At 36.7% G+C, this 18,942-nt stretch overlaps 1 protein-coding gene across 1 annotated transcript in view; it reads right to left on the bottom strand.

Moving 5' to 3' along the window:
* LOC131043312 (uncharacterized) overlaps positions 1-17,263 on the bottom strand; it is an 85,928-nt gene extending 68,665 nt beyond the window's left edge. The window contains exon 1 of the mRNA XM_057976510.2: positions 16,725-17,263. Within this exon, the coding sequence (XP_057832493.1) occupies positions 16,725-17,081 (357 nt within the window). The 5' untranslated portion in view covers positions 17,082-17,263. The remainder of the gene's footprint in view (positions 1-16,724) is intronic.
* Between the last annotated feature and the right edge of the window lie 1,679 nt (positions 17,264-18,942).

Genomic DNA, 18,942 nt, shown 5'->3' with positions numbered 1-18,942 from the left:
CAAGTAGTTCATCAATGGGTAAACTCTTGTGAAGTTGTAGTGTTTACACCTATCTGCATCACCTAGATGCAATGATTGCGAAGTGGGACATTCAATGGTTTCTCGTGAAACATCATCCATGAAGTAACACGTAATTTGATAAAGTACAAAATTAGCACTCGTATAAAAAACAAAGATCTATAATAAATGATTCACAAGGCATAACACTTGCTCAAAGTTTTGCAAATGGGGGAGCATGCTAAGTGGGATTGATTATAGGAGGAACTATATGGTTAAGCAAGTATGAGCTGAAGTAGTACAATAGGTGACCTCACAAGAAGCTCCATAGCTCAACCCTTTTGAGCATCACTTAGATGCAATAAGTGCTAACTTGACCATTCATCCTTGTTGAATACCAAAAATTCAACACATAATCTAAATACTAAAAATTCAGCACATAATTTGAATGCCAAAAATTCCATTGTTGAATACCAAAAATTCAGCAAATAATTTGATACACTGCAGAAATAACACTTGTCCAAAACTGAGTAAGGTAGGGAGCTCTATTATGAATGGTTTCTAAGACACAACACCTATTGAAGGTTTTCCCAATGGGATAGCAAGCTCAAAAGATTTTTCCACTACTAATGAAAAATGTGTTAGTAGCAGCCAAGAAGGAAGACTGAGAGGCGGGGGTGAATCAGTCTTCACCGGATTAACAAATTTAAAAGATCTGATAAACAACAGTAATAAGATAGATAAACAAATTGAACGCACAACACACAACACCAAGATTTTGACGTGGAAAACCTGGTTAAGGGAAAAACCACGGTGGGAACCTACCCACAATAAGATGATACTCTGCAGTAGTATGTGAAAATATTACAATGGGGTGAACATGCATTCAGGCACACTGCCTAGAGCTCACTGCTCAAAAGATAATGGCTCGGAAGGCTACAACCTTCAAAGAAATCTCACTGACTTACAACAAGATTCAGACTACAATCCGGAAGAAATGAACTGAAAGAATAGCATCTCCAAATGCCTGATTACAATTACGGTTAAGCACAGATGTCTGCTCTGCAACACTTTCTCTCCTCAATCTCAACACCGAAGGATAAATCTCTTGTTCGCACATAAACCTCTCTTTGATAATGCAGACATAGCATCGACACCTAAATTACATGACAATATCACCTATATATACAAATCATCAACCTTGACAACAAGGTCGGCTAAACCCTCAATTACAAAATTACATCACATGATACAAAGATCGACCACCGCACCAATATAATGATTTACATGGCATAACATTGACCTAATTCAAATTCCCAAACGCTCAACTCCATCGGAAATCACATCAAGATCATAACACGAAAACCATCACCGGTTCATAGAAACCACCAAAAACTCACACAACGATCAATGCGGATCACCAAAACAAATAGGACACGACTAGGAAACACCAGCAAGCACGTTAGAATCATCAAGAACAACTACACCAACACCACTTATCAAATCTTCATCGATCAACATCTGAAAGCTCAAGAACACAACCAATCAGCAACTCTCACGAAGAAAGATAACTTGCGGAGCACCAAATCACGATCCATCTGAAAAGAAGATACACAAGACCACCCCAAACAGTATCCCAAAATCTCAGCACAAGATATAATCACACCGGAATATACCGGAGGATATACCAAACTCTGCAAAACAGTGATCAGCAAAACAACACTACAAACCGGATCATAAGATCTTCCCAATCTGCAATCACCGGAGCAATACACAGGAGTATGTTAACATCAATGACAACAACATATCCTAGCAGCAACAATGACCAACAATCTCCAACAAAATGGATCTAATGTAGATCAACTCAAAACTTTGCAGTTGAATACCAAAAAAAATCATCACATTAAAATATGGTGTTTTTTGTCTATTACTTAAAAAGTTTCATTAAAGTTACTTTTAGTAATTATAGAGCCTCAAGGTGAGGCACCTAACCAACACAATTATATCGAGGATGAAATCCTTTTTAGTAAGGTCGGACCATCAGTTATTTGGCTCTCCCTTCTGGCATTGCAATTTTCCCTACTGACCAGTGAAAGTGGGTATTTGAAAAATCTGATATTCAAACTTCCAGAAATGAAAATAAAAATCCATCCCCCACCTAGGATTGGACTCCTCCAATTGAGCACATCTTCAAGGCTTTACCCTCTTTCCATCTATAGAGGCATAATGAATGCTACAAATGGTACTCAAAAGATTGGTCTAGAAGTGCAAGGGTGGTGATAAGGAGCTTCACTTAGGAATAGGTTTCATTCTTCCAAAAGAAAATGGTGATTAGGGCACTGGAAGCAGCCTTAAAAAGTAGATGGTGAAGAGTGATTTTTAGGGATGCACCTTCACAGTCAGTAAGGCACATAATTCAAACCATTCTTAAAGTTATAGTGATTACTCTCACAGCCATTAAAATTGTATTCATAGATGTTTGTTCTATTATCAAAATGCTTAGCATAGTTTGAAGCATGCAAAGAGACTAAGTCATTGCTGCTAAGAAAGAGGATTAGAAATTTAGAGTAAAACCCTTATATGCCATTTAAAAGGCATTACAATAGAGCATTCAAATAAATAAAACTACTCCCAACAGGACTAAGTAGTAAATAATCACATCCACCTAACAGTCCTCCTATTCACCATAGTCCTCCTATTCACCATAAATTTTGAACCTCAGATGTATCATCATACATCTAAAGGTATAAGTCACTACTGATCACAATTGAGCAATTTAAACAAAACACGACCATTTGCTACTAAACAAAAGGTGAAATTTAATGCAAAATTGATTAAGTGTCCTGATAGAAATCTGTGTATAGAAAGACATAAAAGGCTTTCTTTTGAATAATTTCCTTTCCAACAGCTAAATTTAAGCACTAATAACTTAAAAATCATATATCTGTCAAGTTGCATTCAGTTCATTGGCAGAATACAAGGTCATTTATAGGATGGCCTAGTTTCTCAATAGGATTGAAAAGGTACAATTTTTTGTGCTTCCATAGTTGATCTATAAAAAATAGGATGGATATTCCATACACTAGGCATCAAATCACAGATTTCATTATGGACACAACAGCTGAAATTTTGAAGCAACAATAAAAGCTCAGAATGCATAAAGAAACAAGAGAAAATCCTCACCACAAAATAGAGACAATGATTTACCTTAGAGACACACACATATGGGACAAAACTCCAGCAAAATGTGAACTACAACTCACTTAAAATCCATTACTCCAATGGCAACACAGAACTTAACCCTCTTGGGCCTTCTCACAAGCTGAACCTAACTAGATTCAACCCCTAAGATTCCTATCAAGCTCTCAAACAACTCCCTGTTTTGTTCTTGCCTGAGCATAGTCTACATGGAAATCAGAAATCACACCAAAAACCCGTCTAAATCCCAATTACATGCCTTTTTGATACCCAATTCACTTTATATACAAGAATGGAAATCCAAGAGTCAAAGGAAGCAGAACAATCGAAGATATTGGAATGCCACGAGCCATTCATATCGTGTAAAGAAACCGACGCTTGTCTGCACAAAACTGCCTTGACAGTTTCAAGCAAAAGCCAGTAACACCCCTTTTCCTCAGTTTCCCTTCTATTAAAACCTCCTTAGAGATGTCCCATTTCATCTTAAACATTCTCCAGCATCCAAGTACCTGACTCTGTCCCAAATCCTCTTCTTCCTTGTAATGTCCCCACTCTAGTCAGTCTCAGTGACTGATGGGTTAGCCTATTATTTTGGACTCTCGTAGGCTAAGATTTTGGATAGAGAGTTTCAGTGGCAGTTCCACTTCTTCAGTTTAGTCTTGGCTTCAATTCCAGGGCCTTTGCAGTCAGTGTATGGGCTTAGTTGAGGGACTTACTATTTATAGTAATTCAATCTGGCAATTGTGATATTTTTAGTCAGGGCACCTGGACACATGGGGGTTATTCAGTGTTGAACCCAAATTCTGACGGCACGTCAAAAGACTGAATATTAAGGGAGATATTAATATTTTAGTAGTTAAGTTAATTAATTAACTTATATGGATTTTATAAAGTCATAAAGTGACTTTATTAAAATTATAAGCCACTTAAATATTATAAAGTGACTTTATAGAAAAATTAAAAGGTCACTTTAAATATTAAAAGTGATTTTAAATCACTTAAATGAAAAAGTGCGTTCAAGATGAATTTGAACTATTGAAAAGTGATTTAAATACATTTAATGTATTTAAATTTGCATTTGGGCGTACTTTTTGAGAATTGTCCATTTAGGGGTTATAAGGGAATTGAAGGCAATTCAAACTCATATTATTGATTATTTGACATTGCTTGATTTTTCTCTATGGATTGTCTGAGACAAGGGTTTCAGAGGGTTTGCTATTGAAGAACGTTCATTCTTCATGGATCTGTGATTTTGAGGCTGTGAAAGAACAGCTGAACTATTGCAAACTGAGAGGGCTTCATTCAGAATCTTTATGTGCTTCACCAATGGTTTATTTCTTCAGTTATTTACAATTTTGGAATAATAAAGGAGGCAATACAAGTTAGACGCCTCATTAGCAGCATTTTGAATTCAATAAAGGCAGTCATACACTTCTCCTTTGCTGGTCGTACACTTTCAGCTTGCCACGTAGGGGTTCCAAGAAAGAGTTTTTTGGCTGGAGGTTGAAACGCCTCCCTAATTTGCATTTTGAGTGCACAATTCCCAACGCCTAGCCTATTCAAGCTCTTCCATCAAATTTCTGGCTCAAAGAAATCACATTCTGGACTTGTACACCAATTTTGGTCAATTTCCCAGTTTTCGCTGGCAAACACCAGAATTCTTCATTTAAAATAAGCTAAGGACCTACGGGTATGCAATTAGCAGTAGAATTTATTGTAGCAGTTCTCTTATTCATAATATAGTTGCAGGTGCTCTCAATTTCATTTCTATTTGGTTCTATGTGCAATTCTTGCGTGGCACATGTGTTATCTTTTGCTTTAAAATTGTTCAAAAACTTTGAAAATTCAAAAACACATCAGCAATAGTAATTCAAGGGAGTTAGAACCAGCAGGGCTCTTACAGTGGTATCAGAGCTCTGATCCTACCATCCCGGAGGGTTAGGAGTTCTTATGCATAAACAACAGCTTGGGCCTCACAGGAATTATACACACAGGAGACCTGGTTTGCAGGGGGATCCGAATCAAATTGAAGAGATACCATTTGAAATTATGGGGGACAAGAATGATGGTGAGCCACATAGAGAGTCTGTTAACAATGAGGACCAAGAAGCAGAAATTATTATGAGGGGTCTAGTAACGGGGCAGCGACAGGTGGCAAATGTGTTGCAACAGTTGACTATGCCAAGGGGACATAACAAGAACCAGGAAGAAAATGGAAGTGTTGTTGGTCGCCCAAGGGCAAGAGTGACACCCACACGCACCTATGATAGGCCTACACGCCTATCATGTCCCCATCTTTTTGATGCAATTCCCACATTGCATTTGATGAATAAAGACATTTAAAAATTTCTAAGTGTCAAAAGTCATTAAGGAAAAATAACTTTTATAAAGTTACTTTATAAGCCTAAGTTTCTTTTTTTTAATAAAGGCTTATGTTTGAATAAAGTGCTATGCGTACCTTTTAATAAAATGGCCCCTTTAATGTCAACGCCCCCTTTGCTCAAATCACTTAAATGACATGGCATGGTGGGACCCTTGCCATGTCATTCTTTAAAAGCCTTTAAGCCTTTAAGCTACGTGGACCCAAAAGATGCCAAGGAAGATGCCTTTTGAGTTGGATTCCAATGGGATATTCCATTTAGGGCTATGTCACTCTTTGGAAAAGGTTATTAGACATTTTGGAGGAGAGAATTGAGATTATGTTATTATTTTATTTCTGATTTTTCTCTGCTCTACATTAGCAGTAGAAATAGCAGGTGTTTGGAGGACGTAAACCCTCAGATTTGCATTGGTAGTGGAGGTGTACCCACTAATTTGCTCACGTGGGACAAGGATGTGCCTTGTCTAGACCCATTGGGGGTCAATTTAGCAACAAAACCAGCCCAGCAATCACCATTAGGTATGATACATCAGTTCTGAGCAGTTTGTCTTGAAATTGAAGCAAGTGTGGGTTTTATAATTGCAGCCGTACCATTCCAGGCAGAGTTGTACCATTCTAGAAGGTTGTGCATCAATTTAAAATTAAATGGAGGGTTCTAACTCCATTTCTTATGCTTGATCTCATTGTTGGGATTAGAAAGGGGAGTGTGGAAGAAATCACAGTCAACTGACTAGATTTGTGATTAGGGTGAGCAAAACAGTGGGAAAAGAAGATCAAAATTGTATAATTTTGCCTGGCAAAGGTTGGATTTCCAGCTGGTAATTGGGTTCTTGCCCAATTTGTTATTGGTAATTCATCTTATGGCAGAATAAGCAGATTGGATCCAATGATTTGCTCCTACACCATCCTTCTCAGCTTGTATCCATTTTCTAGATAGCAAACCAACCTCAAACCCTAGCACTGGATCTTTCGTATGTTTTTTGCTTGTACATGTGAATGTTATTTCACTTCTAGATGATTGTAATCTGCTGTCATATAAAAATCAGACGCTGATCTCTTGATTACAGTTCATATTTATGTTGTTTCTTGTCATGTGTTGCAAACCCCATCACCAAAAAAACAACACAAAAGAAACAAACTCTTCTGCATCTTCTGTCTAGTCTCTAAGAACACCAAAAAGGCCCCAAATATAGTTTATTAAATTAAAATTAAAACAGGGCATCAAAAGACCTATTTAGGGATCTTTCAACGCCCAACCTTTGTAAGAAATGAACCTGAAGAAAAGGACATGGCTGAGGAGGAAGATGAGGTGGCCTTTACAGTTAATGTGACGACACTTCATGATGAATGGGATGCATTACCACCAGGAGTTAAGCAACATCTTAACTTTGATAGATTCATGAGTCAGAAGAGGGAACATAGCAAGAAGTGGAATTGGAATGACAGGAAACCTTGGAATAAAACTAATGATCTCAAATATGCAATCAACAAGCTCACACTTTCTACTTTTGATGGCAGCGGTAGAGTCACAGCCAGAGCTTGGATTAGCAAGTTGGATACCTTCTTGCCCTTACGTCCTATGTTAGAAGAAGATGTCATTAAGTTTGCAGCTTTTCATTTGGATGGGGTAGCCCATGACTGGTGGCACCATGGGATGGTTACCTTGCATCGTGACCTTATTACTAAATACCAAGAATTCACATAGATTGGTTGAGCGTTTTGACAAAAGAGATCTAGAGTTGTATTTCAGAGATTTAGCTTAGCAGAAACAAATGGGCAGCTTGGAATCTTACATTAGTGAACTTCAAAAGCTCTCAGTCATGGTAACAAATATCTCAGAGAGAAGACTGGTCATTCTTTTTGTTAAAGGTCTTTATGAGCCTATGAAGGGTTGGATTAAGGCTTTTGATCCCCCTACCTTGCAAGAAGCTATGAGGAAAGCACATAGCATGGAACTTACAGCTCCACGTAGTAAGTTCAACTCAAACAATTCAAAACCATCTTTATCCTTCAATGACAGCAAATCTGATCCAAAGAAATCAGAAAATGATGATCAAAAGGAGAAATTTGCAGCACCTTTGGATAGGGAAACAATTAATGATTTGCGTAGAAAGAGGTTGTTTTTATTGCAAGGGCCCTTATGATCAAAACCATGATTGCCCCCTCAAGTCTAAGGGTCAAAATAGGCATATGGACTGGTTTTATAAGGGAGAAAACATGACTGAAAATACAGACCAGCAAGCTGATCAAGAGGATTCAAGATCTGAAAACTCAGAAAATGAAGTTGCAAATGCCGAGAAATAGGAGCTACAAGAAGCTCGTATATCTAGCATACAAAGGGGAGGCTCCTTTAAGTTGCGTGGACTCTTGGCTGGTCAAAGAGTCATTTCCTTACTTGATACAGGTGCATCGCACAATTTCATAGATGCACCACTGGTGGAAAAGCGTGGTATTCAGACTCAAGAGTTTGAAGGATTTAAGGTAGAAGTTGCTTATGGTTGCACTCTCAATTGTGAGAGAATGATTCTGGATCTGCCTATGAAACTTAATAACTGAGTTTAAGGCAGATTTTTATGTGGTTAACATGGGAAACACGGATGTGGTTCTTAGCATGAAGTGGCTTCGTGCAATTGGAGAGTTTGCACTCAACCTTAGGGACATGGAAATGAAATTTAAGGTTGATGGGACAATTTACATACTTAAGGCCATCAAGGACAGCAACTTGGGAGTTATAACTCTCAGAAGAATGGAGAGACTTATCAAACATGAAATGGTAGAGCGGGCAGCAGAGTGTAAGTTGATGCTTTCTTATGAGGAGCAGCATACAACACCCTATCATTCAAATGTTCAGGAGCTTAGAGTTAAGCACACAAAGGTGTTCAATGGCATACCACCTGGTAGACCTCCTGATATAGAAATCGAGCACATCATTGAGCCAGAGGAGGGCACCAAGCCCATCATGATTACACCTTACAGGCACCCAAAGCGTTTGAAAGATGAAATTGAGAAAACGATCAAAGAACTTTTAACTTTGGGACAACATGTGATTCCTTCTTCAGGCTTCCCACCCTAGATGATGAGGGGGATTTGATATTGGCACTTAAGGCCATTCTGAATTCCAGAGAGCATCATCTTCGGAGGTGGGTTAACAAGGAATGTTTGGTTAAGTGGACAGATCTACCGACAGAGGATGCTACTTAAGAGAGTGACAGTATTTTACAGCATCCAACAATGAGTTTGCTTGAGGACAAGCAAATTCAAGGAGGGTGGATTGTAATGTCCCCATTCTATAGTCAGTCTCAATGACTGATGGGTTAGCCTATTATTTTGGACTCTCGTAGGCTAACATTTTGGATAGAGAGTTTCGGTGGCAGTTCCACTTCTTCAGTTCAGTCTTAGTTTCAGTTCCAAGGCCTTTGCAGTCAATGTATGGGCTTAGTTGAGAGACTTACTATTATAGTAAGTCAATCCGGCAGTTGCGATAATTTTAGTCAGGGCACCTAGACACATGGGGGTTATTTAGTGTTGACCCCAACTTCAGAAGACTGAATATTGAGGGAGATATTAATATTTTGGTGGTTAGGTTATTTAATTAGCTTATATGGATTTTATAAAGTCATAAAGTGACTTTATTAAAATTATAAGCCACTTAAATATTATAAAGGGACTTTATAGAAAAATTAAAAGGTCACTTTAAATATTAAAGTGATTTTAAATCACTTAAATGAAAAAGTGCGTTCAAGATGAATTTGAACTATTAAAAAGTGATTTGAATACATTTAATGTATTTAAATTTGCATTTGGGCGTACTTTTTGAGAATTGGCCATTTGGGGGTTATAAGGGAATTGAAGGCAATTCAAACTCATATTATTGAGTATTTGACATTGCTTGATTTTTCTCTGTGGATTGTCTGAGACAAGGGTTGCAGAGGGTTTGCTATTGAAGAACATTCATTCTTCATGGATTTGTGATTCTAAGGCTGTGAAAGATCAGCTGAACTATTGCAAACTAAGAGGGTTTCATTCAAAAGTCTTTATAGTTTATTTCTTCAGTTATTTACAATTTTGGAATAAGGAAGGAGGCAATACAGGTTAGACACCTCATTAGCGGCATTTTGAATTCAATACAGGCAGTCGTACACTTCTTTGCTGGTCGTACACTTTCAGCTTGCCACATGGGGGTTCCAGGAAGGACGTTTTTTGGCTGGAGGTTGAAACGCCTCCCTAATTTGCATTCTGAGTGTGCAATTCCCAACACCTAGCCTATTCAGTCTATACCATCAACTTTCTGGCTCAGAGAAATCACATTCTGGACTTGTACACCAATTTTGGTCAGTTTCCCAGTTTTGGCTGGCAAACACCAAAATTCTTCATTTAAAATAAGCTAAGGACCTACGGGTATGCAATTAGCAGTAGAATTATTGTAGCAATTATCTTATTCATAATATAGTTACAGTTGCTCTCAATTTCATTTCTATTTGGTTCTATGTGCAATTCTTGCATGGCACTTGTGTTATTTTTTGCTTTAAAATTGTTCAAAAACTTTGGAAAGTCAAAATCACATCAGCAATAGTAATTCAGGAGAGTTAGAATTCCTCATTGTCGTGTAGTCAAACTGATCCTTTCACAAATCAACACTAGTCCAATATGGATCAAATGAAAAAAACTATATACTTACAGTCTATCAGATTCAAAAAATATGGCAGACATAAAAGTCAATAGAGTTGTCATACAAACAATAGGAAACAGGAATATCAGATATTCAGTATTCAACTCTTTTAGAGTTGCATTTTGTCTCTTTCAAGATAATTCAAACAAGAACACTATATGAGGTAAAATCTCTCTTCAAATTTTAAGGGGAAGCTCCTTCAGATTTAAGGTAACCCTAGACACTAAGTTATTGAGAAAATATATAGTTATTAACACTATACAAGATTTCCTAGGAGTTTTATAACTATCTCCCTATCTTTATGCCTTTGCTAGGGTTTTATAACTATCTGCATATCCTTTGCCTTGGGTACAAACACAGAAATAATAACAGTTCTTATCTCACAACCGAGATTTTGTAAATTTTATGAATGGAAACAGCTAACTTTAAACAAAACACCACCTTCTCATTGACCAAAGCAAACCAATACAAGATTTGAAAGGAATAACTACGTCAACAGGAAACAACACATGATTCCAACAACTAAATAGCTAAGTCGCATTCAAAGCTACAGTCTAGATGAACAAATAATCTCAATACAAAAACTGAGATTACTATCCAATTTCAACTTAGTTAATGAAATCAAAATGCAGTAAATGTAGCCACAAGAATAACAAATTGAACAATGTTTAGCAGTATACATGTAACATCAACCATCAATTAAAATTTAGGTGCTCAAAGCAATTATTTATAAGGTTAAATACAATTTTTTGGGGATTTAGGATAATAATTAATTTATCCCAAAAACCATTGTTTCAAAGCATAACTGCTTGAAGCTTCTAGAAAGCAAGAAAGAAATACATTTGAAGCGGATAATTACTCTAATGCATATACAAAGCTAACTTAAAGCAACATAAATGTAGGCCTTCGAGCCTTTGTCCAAAAATAGGACCTCGAAAGTAAACAACTACTAAAAAACAGTCTGATACATGGACACCTTCTGAGATTCTGATTCAACTCCCACTCTGAATATTTGGAATATTTGATGAATTCCAAAACCCTAACCATTCATCATGTAACAACTTCATCATCCAATCTACCAACAATTTCACAAACCCCAAACAATTCTTTTTCTTGCAATCTCTTCTAATGTGTCCAATCTTTACTTTCTCTTTCTTAGCCTTGTTTTTCTTGTAATATCTACTTTTGTTCCTGTTCTTGCCTCCTTCCTTCTAATTGCATCTCATGATAAGTGCACCCTGAATGGAATTAAAAGTTTTCCACCTCACTTCTTCTAACAACAAGGCTTCAACCACCTCCTCAAGCTTCAACTTGGACATAGTACAACTAATCGCCATCACAAGGCTATTCCATGAATCTAGAAACGAATATAGTAAGGAAATATATTGATTCTCCTCAGTCAGCTTGACATCGATTGATTTAAACTAACCAATATCAATGTTGAACTCATTCAAGTGCTCAATCACTAAATCTCCATCTCCTATCTTCAAAAGAGACAACTTCTTCCTTAAGAACAGTTAGTCAAGAAGCATCTATCTTATAAAAAGCAATTATTTTGTCCCGAAACTTCTTGATTGAATCTTCACCAAAGACATTTAAGAGCTCTAAATTTGAAAGGCATAGGCAGATGGTGGACCTAGCCTTTATGTCAAGTTTGTCTTGATCTTCATCTTTCATTACAATAGGTTTTTGTCTAATCACCGCAATCCACTTATCACAATCGACAATCAAATCCTCCATTTCATGCTTTTATAGTTCAAAGTTCTAACCATTGCAACACTCAATCTCCATCTTTATTGTGCTTGTCATTCTTTGTAACTAAAAAAAGATCACCTACACAAAGCTCCCACTTGAACAAAGATTAATAACAAACCAAGGAGACTATACCCTCCTTCAAGCCAATGGCCCAATACTGGACACAGATACTAAATGAAAGGAAACTAGATAATTACTACACTAAAATCGAATGAGAGAAGCACTACCATAAGTTAACAATCTACAAGGTTTAGTGGAGAAAAATTCCATGGCACAATATATCCTGGTAAATCATTTCAATAAAAAGCCAACCTCCAAAGCACACTTAATATATTAATCAACAATAATAAGATTACAATTCACTCAATTATCGAGCAAAAAAGATTACAATTCACTCAAAGTATCATTGCTTTCAACAAGAGATCTTCAACTCTGTGTCTAGAGTCAATCCAGCAAACATAAACTAACTCTAAAATCACCATCATACCAAATCCATCCTATACATTCAATATATAGGCCAAAGAGAATTCAAAAAACCGCTAGCAGTTTCCAATGCCATAGGCCAATCCAAGAGACCCAATTCAAGAGCCTAAATCCACAATACAAATTTCAATGACATCATCATGAATGCACCTCCCGAGAATAATATGTAACTTCGAAGTCTAGGAGGATCCACCCAACAAATGTGGGTGCTCAAATTTAGTCCATTCAAACCTCTAACAAGATGCTCTTCCACTATGTAATCACCTTAGTTATTGTCCTTACATGTGTCATAGACTCGCTTTCACATCTTACAATATCAAAGATGCTCTACACATCTTCCATGACATAGATACCTGTACACATCATAATACAAAATGGCAGGTGGCATAAAGTGCCATCCAACAAATCTTCAAATTCCTCCCAAGTGTGGTGCCCTGTCTCATGAGGGGCCAAAATACTGTGACACACTATAAATATTAAATATTCACAATATTACACAAATTTGCAAGGTGTACAACAACACCTAATCCTAAGAATAATGTGTGAAGGCCTTCTAATTTAGCCAAATTTCAGTCCAATGTCTTATACATTTAGAAACAAAATCAACAAACACTACATTTCATGAAGTCCGACTATTGTCAAACCATCTATGAGCCAAATATGATATCACAAACCCCTTTTTTGATGTCATTAAACTTTTGGTTCTCAAAAAATTAGAGCCCATGTTTAAAATTAATCTCTAGTTGTATTGATTGAAAGAATTATCTCTATATGGGGACAACAATCTACAAAGATTTCTTCTAGCCTTCTTAACTCCCCCTACAAACCATCTCTCCACAAGTGCTCAAGATGAGGGGGAGTTTAATGCACCAAGTCAATCCTAGGTAAGTATCCCTTTTTCTTATCCCCTTTCATTTTGCAAGTCTAATTGTTTATGTTATATGATTTGATTATATTGTATGTCCATCACATATTTACTCGATTGTCTTGTGTATGCTTTATTTTTATGCCTTGCATATTGTCTTAGTTTATTGCCCTACATTATTGCCTTGCATATTGTCCTAAGGTCCTACCTATAGCCCCCAACTTACTGCCTAGCATATTGTCCTAGAGTTCTACCTATAGCCCCCAACTTATTGCCATATTTATCTATCACCTTATATATTTTCCTTTGAATGTGATTGTATTGTACCCATTGAACATTTACTTAATTTAATGCTTTGTGTGTACTTTACTTTATTGCCTTGGATATTTTCTTACTTTATTGCTTGCATATTGCCCTACAGTCCTATCTACAGCCCCCAACTTATCGACATATCTACTATCACCTCACATATTTTACTTTGAGAGTATACTGAGAGAGGTATTCCACCCTTTTCCCTATTTAGAGGATATTGTGGTAAAGATCATATCTTAGTAAATACACCATATAATGAAGAAAGATATGTGATCTAATGTAAATAAGAAAGATATGATCTACTGTGCTAGGATATTTGCATTCACCAACAAACGGGCATTTATTAAACCACTAAACATATTTGTATGGACTCAAATGGTAGAGGAAAGGATGGCAAACTGAAATCATCTTAAGACCCATGCTTTTCCTCTTCTACCTGAATACAAGTAACACGTAGCATATTTTGTTTTATCTATGAGAATCCTAAATTTACTTGAGCTCAATTTTCCTACAAAATTGGAGATGTGATAAAAGAAGAGAAGCCATACTGCACTTTCCACTAGTTGATGTGGTGCCTTGCACAGATTATGCCATTTTATAAATAAATATTTACTCGAAGCATCAAATATATGTGGGTCATTGACCAAAAAACACTAAAAATTTTCATGCTTCGTGGAAAAAATAAGCAGGCTTGGAATCAAACACAGTACCACCCATCAGCCCAATAAGATGTTCTATGATAGATCTAACTGCTCTCTTCAGTTCGTCGTTCCATGGTGTGGATTGCTAACTCCAACCACCTTAATGGCATGCTCCATTTGAGATCCACTATATGTCCACAGGCCAACACTAGCTCCAGCATAATGTAAGAAAAGAATGGACAGGCTACAAACTGAACTGAGGATCACCCTACAGCCAATGGGTTACTATACCACTAACTCTTGCCCTCTCCAGAATTCCTTGTTTGATGGTTTCCATTGTTACCTTTCCCCAGCCAAAGTCATCTGACTTGGAACTTGGTATTGACTTGAGAAAGCTAAGAGTAAGAATGTGATTCATCCTTAACAAAAATAAACTCAGGAAAAATTCAGAAAAATGGAAACAGAAAGATATACAAGATTTAAACCCCAAATATTATTTCTTATTTCATAAATTGGAATCAATATGGACATAAAAAGCTATAAATAGGCCAAAACCGTTGTCATAGAATGCACATTATGAATAAAAAGATATCCATGTGTTTAATACCACTTGTTATGTTCATTTTTATGTCTATCAATCACAGTCTTGCATGGTGGACTCATGTAGAACTCAGCAAGCTGGAAAGTAGCAATAGATTTGTTGTTGTCAAAAGAACAGGGTGATAATTTAGGAAACCACTGACTCTGCCTCCAATAATATTGCAATTATATTTGTTAAAAATAAACAGCATCCGTCACCAAAGGAAAGACACACAAAGCCCAATGCCCTAAAGCCTTCCTAACGTATGAGCAACCTGTACAATGCAAGTCCTATGCTGATGTTATGCGGATCCATTAGGATTTATGCTTATCTGACTCGTGCAGTGACATATATGGGAATACAGATCCCACTTTAACACGGCTGTTGGCAATCCAATCCTAACCTCTGTAGGTGGTAAACAAATATTGGCCCAACTGTAATCAGTATTTCTATCAAATCTAACCTCCACCCTCAGCCCCATCCCCATCCAAATGAGAAACAGGAACCAAATAAGTATTAATCCAAGCATTGTACTGATTGCTGAATAAGAACATAGAACTATTTTTATACATTTTTTCTCACCACCCGTATCCTCTAAGCAACAGTGATTACCACCACACACACCAAATCTCAGTCACCCAAACAAAGAATATAAGATAAAGATGTGAGTCAAGCCAAACCATACTCTAGTTAATGGATGAGACTGAAAATATGTTTTTAAACCTGTTTTTCATTGCCACCATTAATTTGTAATTAAAATAATAATACTAATCAGTACTTCCATCAAATCTGACATCCCATCCTAAAAATAAACAAATACAGCTTGAGGAATTGTGATGTAAAAATAATGGGGAACATTCGTGAGAACTTTGGTCCAGGTTCAATTTCTCTTTACAGTTTACAGCAATAGAGTGACCCATAACTCCTCAGACATGTTGGCAAGGTTGCAGTCCAAGCTTATCCCACACCACTTTAAAGGTGACCCATAACTTCCTCAGATCTAGTGATCCAAGCTTATCCTACAATATATTAAAGGTGACCCATGGCTTCACCCAAAAATTTACCAAGCAAAATAAAATAAATACATACATTATCCAAATGTCAATGGAGCCAACATGATCAAAACGTGATTTAAGCCACACTACGTTTCAACAAACTAAACTGAAAGATTTTAACAGTGCCCACCTGAATCACTAAACAACAATGGAAAAACGTATTTAGCTTACAGTCCATGGCACGTAGGGCAACTGTACAAGATCTGACAAGCTAAACTTTGACATTTGTCACTTCTTTCTTATGGTTAATTCTTCCATTATTAATTTTCTCGAGAAATTTTTTCTTTTTCTCCTGATCTCGCTTCTTCAAAGAAGACAACCAAAGAGTCAATCCTCAAGTTAAGCTGTTAAAGTTACCTTTGTACTGCATAAGACCCCAAATTCATTCTATAAACTTAATCCTGGGCAACCACACAGCAAAACTATATCAAACCCCTTCAAATGGCAACCAGAACTAAATTTAAATTTCAGCTACAATTGATATTTTTTTATACTTGAGCCTTCCGGATCAACTTGCCTTGAACTTTTAAGTTCCCACATTTTGGGTCTCACTACTGGGCCCATCATATTGAAACCATAGAAACGAATGCTTGAGCAAAACTGAAAAAAAGGGGAGGATTCTGTAGATAGTACCGAAATAAGAAGAGATTTTTAAACTGATGTATTCTGTTTCGATGATTAGTTCATCATTAGACAAATTCGATCCAACATAAACAGAACCCCCACCATTGCCCGCTAAATGATACCACTCCTACTAGCCATTTAAAATGAAACAAAACACAGGCATACCTGGCCAGGAAAGAGGAAGGCTGAAGTGGGTTTGTAGTCAACAAAGAGGGCATCGCTAACAGAGGTATGTGCCCCCACTGCAGAGCTCATATACACCTTCAAGCAGGACTTGCTCTCCGCCCATCTGGAACTACGACTCCTTCCACTCTCTAAACTCAATAAACTTATGCTCTTCTTCAATAAATGAGCATTGCAAATTCTATTACAAGGCGCTAAAGAGAAAGAAGATGGTGATGAGATAGATGTTGCAGAACGCAGGGTGGTGGGAGTGAAAACGCCTGAAATCGCTGTAGACATTTTGAATGACAATGTTTTCCACCCACTGAAACGTTGATGCAACATACAATTTAAGTGCATTCAGCTGATGTTTGTAAACGGGGAGTTTAAAGGCATGGTCGACAGAAACAAGATGGAATTAAAGTTCGAAGTTAATGAATTCATCTGACGGTGGATGATGGGTGGGAGTAATGGTGGAAGACGGATATTACAACAAGGTGGGTGATAAATGGTGTCATTTTATGCTTGTTTAAGCTGGTTAGGACGGAGGCCACTATGTGCTCGGCCGTTGGGGCAGGTGATCTTTTAACTTCGACAGCAAGGACTTATTTTTGGCTTTTTTTGACATAAAGTTCATATTGTGACATTTTTCTACTATAAATAGATATCTAGGTAAGGTGGTATTAAGAGTGACTTGACAATGTTTATAAGGGGCATGAAAAGAATGTGAAAGAAGTTCTTAAATGTTTATCAAATCATAAGTCAAGTTATAATGTCAAAATTTGTTGGTGATCTTGTTAGACTTATAATTTAATTTTTCATCTTCTAACTTCTTTAAAGAAGAATCACATTGGCAAGACGTACAAGTTGTTCCAGAAGATATTGTTAAAGATCATATTTCTAAGAAAGTAGATACTGAATATAGTAGATTCTTAGATCATGATCTTTCTATGGAAGAATTAGAACGAGCAGTCTTTTCAATGCCCCATAATAAGAGCCCTAGGTTTGATGGCCTCTCTATTGAGTTTTATCAAACAATGTGGCCACGCATTAAAGAAGATTTTTTCTGCTTTATTTGGAAGCTTTGGAGCAAGGTTCATTAGGGCCTAACATTAATAAAGGCTTGATCAAACAAATTCCAAAAGGGGAGAATGGAAATTTTGTTTTTAGATAGCGTCCAATTACCTTACTTAATACTTCTTATAAAATCATTGCAAAAGCAATAGCTACAAGAATCAAACTTGTTACAAAAATGATGGTAAGGCCTGCACAAATGGGATTCCTTAGTGGAAGGTTTATTCTTGATAATCTTATGTTGGCCTAGGAAACCATTGAATGGGCTAACCAATCAGGAGAGAATGTTCTTCTTCTCAAGCTTGACTTTGATAAAGCCTATGACAAGATGTGTTGGAGCTTTATCCTTGAGATGTTATAATAGTTGGGTTTTAGGCCCAAATTATGCAAACATATTCAAATGTTATTTACTGATGCTAATGTTCAATTGGTCATAAACAAGTCTTTGACTGATCCATTTTCTTTACAACAATTTATTAGACAAGGTTGTCCTTTGTCACCTTTTCCTCTATGTTCTTGTTGTTGATGCCTTGGGTTATCTGTTGCAAAAATGCAACCAAATGAACTTGATTAAGGGTGTATATTCCTAATAATGCGGTGATTATTAACTCACATTTTGTTAATGATAGTATGTTGCTCATCCAAAACACTGAGGGAGGAAATTAAGAATGTGATGGAGAATCTCAATCTCTACTGCTCTATTTCTGGTTTGAAGTTGGCATATCATAAAATGGAGTTTCTTATGGTGTGTCTTGATCTAGCTCCTCATTGGATCCCTAAGGAATGGAAGTAGATCAAACATGGTCAAATCTTCTGATACTTGGGAATCCCCTTTGGGCTTGGAGTTTATTTTTCTGACATGTGGAGTTGGTACCTCGATAAGTTGAAAAATAAACTTAACACTTGGAGCAACAAATATTTATCTTTAGCTGGCAAGATCCAAGTTGTGAATCATTTTTTTCTATCTTCTCATGTATATTATTCATCTTGTCGAATGCCTTCTAATAAATGCTATTATGATTTGATTAAAATAATTTGTAACTTTTTATGGGCTAATTGGAATGGTTCTGCTAGGTTCAAATCTACCTCATGGCTACATTGCATTCAACCAAAAACTAAAGGAGGATTAGGCTTATTGGATCCCAAG

The sequence above is a fragment of the Cryptomeria japonica genome, chromosome 7, assembly GCF_030272615.1.
Source record: "Cryptomeria japonica chromosome 7, Sugi_1.0, whole genome shotgun sequence".
Lineage (NCBI taxonomy): Eukaryota > Viridiplantae > Streptophyta > Pinopsida > Cupressales > Cupressaceae > Cryptomeria > Cryptomeria japonica.
The sequence above is the reverse complement of the archived record's forward strand: the minus strand, read 5'-3'. Positions and strand labels throughout refer to the sequence as shown.